The sequence below is a fragment of the Mytilus galloprovincialis genome, chromosome 4, assembly GCF_965363235.1.
Source record: "Mytilus galloprovincialis chromosome 4, xbMytGall1.hap1.1, whole genome shotgun sequence".
NCBI classification, from domain to species: Eukaryota; Metazoa; Mollusca; class Bivalvia; order Mytilida; family Mytilidae; genus Mytilus; species Mytilus galloprovincialis.
In genome coordinates this window covers 99,492,011-99,502,124 of record NC_134841.1, presented here as the reverse complement: position 1 = coordinate 99,502,124, position 10,114 = coordinate 99,492,011, and the positions used below count along the sequence as shown (strand labels likewise).

The following is a 10,114-nucleotide window of genomic DNA, read 5'->3' as shown; positions in this document are numbered from 1 at the left end:
TGTAAGACAACGAACTTCCTGTACGTGTTTGTCGCCATTCGAGAAATTAATAGGTGCTTTATTTGAAATTTATCGCCGGAATTCTTCGTTTTATATTGATTGTTCTTGTTTTATCTGAGACGAATCAGTTTCTATCATCATGGACATGGACGAATCAAACCCAAAGACACTGTAAGTATCATTTTACTGTTTAATTATCCACAAATCTGTTTCGTTTTGTTTTTTCACATGTCGTGATGTTATTACTTTATATTCACCCCGTCTCACTGCAAGTTGTTGCAATTCATTTATTTCATAGGTATGTCGGAAATCTGGATCCATCGGTTACAGAGAGTCTAATACTGGCCTTGTTTGGACAAATTGGACCATGCAAAAGCTGCAAAATTATATACGAGGTATGTAAATATAACTTGTAATTCTTCTCAATTTATTTTCTTATCTTTCACGGCTGTTTTTGTTATCGTAATAGGCCTGTTTCTGTGTCTGAACTGCAACATTGGTGTTGTCATGTTTATTTTTTCATGTTGGAACCACATTTGACTAAAACTAAAAGGCAAAAAATACAACCTTTGTTCATGGTTAAACCAGGAAGCTTATTAAAAGGAAGTTCAGAGTATATTTCCTACTTTAAAATTGATTTACATTTATCTTGTCAATGTTGGTCAGGTCTTAAAGCTCCAATGTGTCCGTAGGAATGTCAGAATAGAAGTTCAAAATTTTGAGAAACCACTGTCTGGATTCATATCAGAGATGCAAACAGTTTTTTTTTCCTGTCAGACAATGGGGCCTACAGGGTACCAAGTTTTGCCAGACCCATCAAATTTCTGCCAGACCCATATTTTCACTCAAAAATCAAATGAAATTATGCTATTGAACAAACGTTAATTTTGATTTTGTTGATATTATTATTATTTTAAAATAACCTGTGATTCATAACAATTGTAGTTTATTGAATAATACATTACATAATATTGATCTGATTAAAAGTTATTCTTCACAAGAGTACTTGGAAACAAGATAGTCATTGGTAGTTTCATTCTGTTCAAATTCAAAATCTGACTCATAGTCGTACAAAGACCGCTTTACAGCTTTATCAACTTGAATAGGTGACTGGTTTGGTCTTTTACCGGGTTTCGACCCACTTACAAATTTTATTGGCCATGACATATTTCCTGAACTTATCAACTATGCTTAATAGACCTCCTTCCTAGAGAGCGAATTTCTAAAACAAAAAACATGACGGAAATACGGAGAATTGTTCGGGGCGAGATGGACAAGGTACGAAAGACTATTACTGGGCGGAAATACTGGTTCCCGGAGTTAGAAAATGCAGGGGAACAGGACATTTACTTTTATTAAAGATGATCGCAATTTTATAAACAAAATACTCTGCCGGGGCCGACGGGGATTTCAGTTTTGGCGGACCCAAGCGGACTTAAATATTGCCGGCCATCAGGTCCTGCACAGCTACGAGTTTTGCCGGACTTGCATAAATTCTGCCCCTTAGGTCCGACGGGTCCGACGATTAGTTGCATCTCTGATATGTATCCACATCTGGTCAGAATGGAGCAGAGATGTGCCACACCATTATGATTGAATAAAGAAAGAACGATATGTGCCGTGGTATAATTATCATGAGACAACTATGTATATATCCAACAGTCCAAATGACATAGATTCCCAAGATGTAAGAAACTATAGGTCACTGTATTCCTATGGCATTCAGCAATGAACTTAACCCTAACTGTATAGACAGATACATGTATCACAGGCCCCACATGACAAAATTTGAAAATTCTTCAAAAAAAAAAAACCAATGGCATGACTTATGCTTAACAGGTATGACAGATAGCAATCAACATCAACCACAAAATTACAGGCCCCTGATTTGGGACACACACATATATAATGTTTCTTGGTTAAACATGTCTGTGAGTGCTCAACCTTCCCTCACCCACATGCACAATTGAAGGACTGTGGACAACAGCAAGCCAAACGAAAAAAACTAAAAATCAGTTTGAAATGGCTTGATATGTCAATCAGACCTGAAACCCTAACCAATCTTACACATTGTACACATGTACAGTTGTGTATGATACTCATCCCTTTTCATCCTTCCAAATGAAAATCGTATAAAAGGGGAAAACAAGGATTAAAAAATAAAAATAAATAGATTAAAAAGTAATTATTGTTTTAGAGTTAAAAAAAAGTGCATACTATAAACACTTAACATGCTTAAAGACAACTTCCTTATAATTTGGCGGGAAAATTTGCGGAGATCCTTGCACAATTTTATGTAATTTAGGTCCATTTTCAGTAAATTTTAACAGAAGTAAGATGAAAAAGATTTAAGATGCAGCATTTTTTTTTCTTAATTCCTTAACAAATGCTTAATCAATGCATTCAGACTGAAAGATGGGAAGTTACACATATGATGCAAAGCAAATACGGTTTCACAAGTCATTTTGGAATGTACCCAGAATAAATGTAGAATAACTAAGGAGGTTTATGTTCATGTAGATGTAGCAATTACAGCCTTGTCCTGAACCTGTACAGCAATATTAATGTATAGGGTTGAAATTTCGAGAAATCCTTATTGACATTGAAGCAATTTACTAATGTTTTAGTGAAGATGTATAAATTACAAACTTTAATATATATAAAAATAACATATACATGTATAATTCTTTAAAATATTACCTACAATTGATACAGAAAATAGCAAAATTCACATTTTAGCTCATATGGCCCAATTCTCATCTTTCTGTGAAACTATTGGGCAAACTGGATCCCAAATTTGGCCACAATTGTTCTTCCCATCTTTAATGTGCGATGGTCCCCATCCAACATGGCTAGCAAGTCTAAATGGAACAAAGGGATAAAATGCAAGTTTTCTCTACTATTTTGAAGACCAATTTAGATTGAAAAACCTGACTCGCAAAACTCTCCAGAATGTAAACTTTGTACTGTGTACCTGTTGTCCTTGTTTGAATGACAAATTTTGTTATTTTGTTTTCATTTTTGCTAAAAGAAACTAAAACCTGAAACAAATATATACAGAACTCCAATGAAAATTCAAATAAGAATGTCCTTACTCAAAAGGCAGCATCAAAAGCTTAAACACATTGAACACTTCAAAACATAAAACTAAAGGAAAACAACTGTCTGGCTGTCATATTCCTGACTTCATATAGACATTTTCTTATGTAGAAAATGGTGGATCAAACTGATTTTAAAGGTACCTTAACCTCTCACTTGCATGACAGTCACACCAAATTCCATTATATTGACAACAATGGGAAACAAAACAGAAAGAGAGAAAAACTTTTTAAAAAATGGCAAAACTGACCAGCAAGACAAGAGTTATTGCCCTTTAATGAACATATATAAACACATTTTTTGCAAAACTTTAGAAAATAAAGAAACAGTTTGTAGCAAAACAAGATATGTGTCAAAATGTCAACATAGGGGAAATTTTTTTCCAAAAATAGTCATTGTTAAAATTACAAAATGTACACATACATGAAGATCCTGTTTAGCAACACCTAGTAAAGATTTAAATGCAAAGCCTATTTATATATACATATTCTGATACATGTATAGTTCACCTGCACCTGCCAATATGTTACATGTACATGATGTTAATTTAAATTCAAATATTGATTCATACGTGTATGTTTTACTTTAGTAAATTACACAAAAGTTATCAATGCATATTGATTACTTCAAAAAGGGATGAAGGGTAATCTGGTATTTATATTAAAATAAACATCAACCCAACAACACAACTAACCAGTAGAAATCCAACACACCACTATTGCCAATAATTAAACAAGCTTTAGTTAAATTGCCTTATTCTCAACAAATTGTGAAAAAATTAACAGACCTTCCAAATCAAATTCAGTGTAGGACAAAAAAAGCAGGAAAGACATTCATGACCTTATAATTTAAGTCAAACAGATTATAAAAAGATATGTAATTTTTTTTTCATAGGAAATGTAGTAACAGCCTGACTTGATTTCAAGTGCAATAAATGTTTTTACGGGGGACAGCCTCTTTCAGCAGCTTTCATTTTAGTTTTTTGGGTTCGAAAAGACATTTTTATGCCCAGCCGTACTGCTGCAGAGGGGCATTAAGTTTTACCCTTGTCCGCCCATATGTATGTACGTCCCAAAGTTGGTCTTGGTTCTCTAGCTTTAGTTTGCCTCAACCAAATGATATGAAAGTTATACACAATGTTTATTACCACTAAATACATATTTAGTTTGAATTTTGGTGGTCTCACTATTACTGTCATGACTGTTCTAGAGTTACGTCCTTTACAAATGAAAAAATTGCTAAATTTTTTGTTTAGGTTCTCTAACTTCAGTTTTCCTCAATTAAATCTTATGAAACTTATACACACTGCTTATAACCAAAATGAACAGATTAAATTTGAATTTTGATGCTTTCACTTTTACTGTTCTAGAGTTATGCCCTTAACAACCTTTTATTTTTGTTGTTGTTGTTGTTGACAAATACACATGAGAACTTATGATGAGAGCAAGAGAATAACATGTGATTATCTAAAATTAACATTTTGTACTTTATCTTTAGGGAACAAATGATTGGCCTAGATATAAAGAACTCATGATTTATAGGCTCCACAAAAATACATTTCAGGACCATATGAGAGTCCATTTGTATGTAGATCTGATAAATGATATTACTTTCAGTTGTCATTGGTTTTGTTTACCTTGTCATTTGATGAAATAGCTCTGTTTCTTAGAAACACCCACAATATTTTGTTGTAAGAATTAGTTAAATGAAAATGAGCATGTACTCCTAACAATTTTGATTGGACTTAATGACCTTTCATTCTACTTGAGCAGGTGGGTCCATTTTGATTGCCAACTATTGTTTAGTTTTACATGGTTTTATGAAGGAATGCCTTAATTTTCTTAACTGTATGCAAATGTAATTGTGCAAACTACAGGAAGAAATTTACTGTTCAAGATCAGGACCTTCTGTATGTAACTAGCATTATCAAATAACACTTCAATTTAATGCTTATCTGGGTCCTTCTAGGAGCATGTCTTCCCCTGTAAGACCATTTTTTTGGAGAGAACTATTGGCTGTTTAATACAAGTTACAAAAGATAAAGATGAATTGCTTCCCTTTATCATATAAATTGTGTGTATGCCTAGTAAATGTATGAGAAAGCTTTACTTACTGAAGTGTTACTAGAATTGAATAGAGGTGTTTGAATCAGTTAGATATTTACATTAATTCTTTGTAAACTTTTATAAAAGATGTACTTTATGTTCTTCCATTTTATATGCATGATATGCTAAGTCTTGTCCAATATCACCCATCTGAACAAATTTTATCAAATAAATATGAATTTTGGAAAACTAAATTGGATATTAATATTATATGGAGCACTTATACTTTAATTGAAATTCAAATCTAAATTTTGTCCTATAAAAATATGTATAAGTTTTAAAATGTTGGCATTTAATATTGATCAGTTCGGTTGATTTGATATGACAAATGTGACATTCGTAGAGAGAGGTATGTTGTCTACTGCCGTCATGTGATGTTTTAGATGTAACTAGCAATGTTCAAATCTAACAGAATAAAACATGAAAAAATTGATAATGTACATTTAATAACAGGATATTTATTGTGGGCAATAAACGTTAGGTTCCCTAGCGTGAATTACTAAATGTCACCAATTATCCTGTTAACAAATTGCTTTTAGTAAAAGTCCACCAGTAATCGTTTGTTATGAGTCAGTGTCCTTGGCAGTTGTGTTGTCGTATAGACCTGTAGGAATGGATAATCTGGTTTTACTTGCCCCTGTTTACAATCCCCAGCCACAGCTGTCATTAGCCTATGGGGGACAGGATCTTTACTGTGTGGTAGGAACTTTTTCAATTGTTTCTGGTAGTTTGTTTCAACATTTTTTTTTATGAATTTAATTTGGAAGTAAACTTTGTTTAAAAACTTACATTTGAATTGTAGTAAGCTCATTTTGAAATATTAATTTGTTTACTAGATTTGACCATAAAAAGTTTACTTCTTTTGAAAGAATTGCAAAAGGAATTTCATTTTCTCCCTGATGTGACCCTAGTGAAAATTCTTATAAATGTCAAAGTCCAGAATGACATGTACATCTTCAATTGTCATAATCTATTGATATTTCTATAGAATTTTTTCCAGAATGATGGTGATATTATAGAAACTTTCATGTATACATGTATTTATACTAATGTATTAGATGATTAAAGACTATAATCAATGACTTATTTAAGTCAAGCTCAATGGTGTCCAGCAGTTATTGTAGACCTTTCTTGATATCAGACTGAAGGTCTGTGATGACAAACATGTGTCAGATTTCAAATTTTCAAACGTTTACCAGCCTGTCATTGAAGCATTGATTTGAAAGCTTTGTTGACCTAAATAAGGGACACATGATTCATTAAAGATAGCATTTCCTGATAAAAACATTAAAAAAGGTTATTATGGAAATGCTTCCTCGATCTCTTGACCATATAAAAATACCCATGTGACTAAAATTTGTGGAACAGGTTTTAATTTGGTCTCAATCACAAAAACACTGAATTTACTGAAAAGCACTCCACTTTTTGTGTTGTTTTAACTTATTTTCATCTGGGTCCATACCTCTGCTGATGGACTAGTTAGTCCCCATGTGTTCTGTCAGGGACATCAGCTAATTAAGAAGCCAGTGCTTCTGTACTGACAAATTGAACATGTTTAAATTCTCTGTAGACAATTTTAGAAATTATTAAGAAACTATGATTCCAACTCCCTCAGGCAAAGTTGACCTTTAAGCTTGAGTTTATATCCTTTCTTTGTGGTCTCTGAAGGTTAGCTGGATCTTCACCTTATAGATTTGTTTTAATGCCTTAGCTTTTGATATTTTGGATTTGAGTGTTCCTTTGAGACATGCATCATATTTTAAAGTCCATAATCACATGGCAAAATCTACATATAGTGTTTTCATATAAAAGTACCAGGGTCAATTAACCATATGGTATTTGACCACACACAGGTTCAATTTTCAAGGGGTTTGACATATGACACCAATATTACATATATTGAGCTTGAATGGAAATATACAGTCGTATCTGTCTGAAAAGTTGATTTTTGTTGAGTTTTGCTAGCTATGTCTCAAGCTACTTGAGTGAGTCATAATTGAGTATAACTGAAGTATTCTATTGTTGTTAGATAAAAGCATGTTGACTATTAGAATTTAGAAATAATAAATGCATGGTAAAGTTGTGGACACAGCTTCTAGAACGCAAAGTATAATTAGACCCACCTATCAGGAAGGATGATATACATCCAAACTGTGCTGTAATTGTACACAAATGTTGTAGTAAAATCGATTTGAAAATTAGATGAATTTGTTCTTTTAGTTAATTGGTTCTTTTTTATGATACTGGGACCTATATAGGAAGAATTGGATCAAAGACCAGCATTTATGGATTCAAATTTGCTTTACCTAATGAAAGGTCCAGGACTAATTCAATTTTCAAATGAAAAGAGCTCCTTTAAAATCAACAGTTTGGTATAAAGCATCAGTGTATTTAAGAATGAGGACCTTTGAAATAAATTTGTATTGTAATTCAATGATGAAAAGCCCCCTCCCCAAAAAGACTGGTATAGAACCTTTGACCCAGATTAATGTAAACACCTGAACATCTATACTATTAAACGAGAAGACCTCATTTTGTGTGTCGCTTCTCTTCCTCCCACAATAAATTGATCATCATGCCTCTGTCTTCTATAGGTACCATGCATAGTCGCATTTGTCATCCATTCTTATGACTATTCAGTTTGGGTTATTTTGGAAGAAAAACGAAAATAAAGGCATCTGGATATTCACTCCTTCATCAGACCGACTATTATGTCAGACATGACTACCCGTTTTAACATTGAGAACAAATTGTATGATGGATAACAAAAATGAAAAATAAATAAGCCAATCAAGGTGTTATCCATATCGTGGATTTTAGATCATAAGAATTACTACTATTATACCTCGGTTTAACTTCCACATATCTTTCATAAGTTCTCGGACAGGGACAGGACAATTTTGTTTATTGCATGTATACTATGATTAAAATACTACTATAATATATATAGACTTTATATAATATAGCAGTGATCACCATGGAGAAGAAACTTAAAATTGATAGTTAATAGAAAACTAAATAAACTTTAATATTTATGAAATAGATATGTATGTTCATAGCAGAGCTTTAAAATATTATCCTGTCTCCATGTACTTATATGACTTTTGATATCATTTCCTAAATTCTCCAGACATAAAATCTTTTACAAAAATTCATCATAAAATAGATAACATACTTTCAACCAAGCTTAAAATGTCTCTGATTTTGCTTTAAAGTCAAACAGGACTTCCGGTTTTGAACTTGATCATAAATTTCATTAGATTACTTGGGGACAGGACAATAATTATCGCGTTGATAGAGACTATATATAATATAGCAGTGACCACCTGGGAGAAGAAACTTGAAATTGTTAGTTTATAGCAAATACACTTTATTTATAGGATACGTATGTTCATAGAATACAGAAACACGAAAATAATGGAATTTAACAGAAACAAATAAATAACTGGGACTTTGGAAACAAGGGAGAGGGCTGAAACTGTTTCCAAGTACCTATGAATTTTGATACCTTTTCTGAAATTCCCCAGACATGATCTCTTTTACTGAAATTCTCCAGACACAAAATCTTTAACAAAAAATCTCCCTACAACAGTTTACATACTTTCAACCAAGCTCTGAATGCCAGCGATTTTGCTGGTGTGTTCTAGTAGTATATTATTTTGAAAGCATATTGCACTTGTCAGTCAAATGTGGATCCAACAACAGTAATTAAGAATGTAGAAATTCATGATATTCATTTTCATCATACTTATGTTGTTGTTGCAGGAATATATGTTTTATATGTACATGTGTTTTATTTTTAAGTATTGTCATTTTTATCAAATCAATAAACACTTGTTCACCAGGATGTTACCAGTTATAAAAGGGCTATCATAGGCCAAATGAAATTAAATCTTTGTCTTTACCTTTTAATGCATTTCATTGTGATTACCGTAAACATATTCAACTATTAGGAAAAGCTATATATACTCTTATTGTTTCTTAGATATACATATATACACAAGATTGGCAATTTTCTAAAACCTAAACCCTTTGAGGACACAACATTCCTGGAAGAGTGACTGACTAGACCAATTTTGTACTTTACTGAATTTCAACTTACTAAAAGAAACGTCTTCATTTTACTTCAATTGTTTCAACTGATATTTAACAATACTGGACTTTACTTGTTCTGAAACGTATTTGAAAAACCATGACTGATGCTTGACAGACCCCAAACTGTACTGGTTCATTGGGACAAAAATAAAGGTCTGAACTGTTCAACACTGTTCACAGGTTCAGTGTTCTCCCCAGGCCGTTTTAGCGTCGCGGTACCGCGACGCTATATGTTTTCACCGTGATGCTATAATAATTCCCGCGACGCTATAATTATTTTGAAGATGCTATTTTACTTGTCCTCAATTTTGAACTTTCATCTATTATCGATTATGATCATAAAAGTTATATCACCTTTAATTGTAATCCCTTTAAGTCGGACACTAAAGGCAATTAAGAGATTAAATAGCTAGGTGTTAATTGCCCTCAGGGTGATAACTGTAAAAGTGTTTGGATGCGAATATCCCAAGCTGACACTTGTGACATGACTAATACCACGTGTCTGCAATCACCAATATCGACATGGAGAAATGCAATCACAAAACAATTCGAAATCAACGTTTTGTATTACGAAATTTCAGAGATTAAAACGATTTTTATTTTTTTTAAAAAGGTCGTTTATTTGTGCAACTCTCCAAAAATTACTTTCTTTCTCTTCCGGTAATACGAGAGGTTTAAAGCTAAAATAAGTTTAATACTTCTATAAAAAGTTATCATAATTGGCTTAAGTTTATTTTTAATCCATTTAATGCATTAAAAGCGTCTTATTCATTCACAATCTCTTGTCAAACAATGTTTATTCTCGGACTCATTAT

General features: G+C 32.5%; 1 protein-coding gene across 9 annotated transcripts in view; it reads left to right on the top strand.

Moving 5' to 3' along the window:
- LOC143073589 (nucleolysin TIAR-like) overlaps positions 1–10,114 on the top strand; it is a 95,094-nt gene continuing 84,980 nt past the window's right edge. For 5 of the 9 annotated variants that reach the window (XR_012977536.1, XR_012977535.1, XM_076249235.1 and 2 more), the window contains exons 1-2: positions 1–171; positions 299–395. Coding sequence is in view for 7 of the 9 variants with exons in the window: in XM_076249235.1 (XP_076105350.1) it covers positions 140–171; positions 299–395 (129 nt within the window). In the remaining 2 variants the exon portion in view is untranslated. Of the gene's footprint in view, positions 172–298; positions 396–5,801; positions 5,904–10,114 lie in introns of those variants that run through there. The other 4 variants (XM_076249239.1, XM_076249238.1, XM_076249237.1 and 1 more) reach the window with 2 other exon arrangements.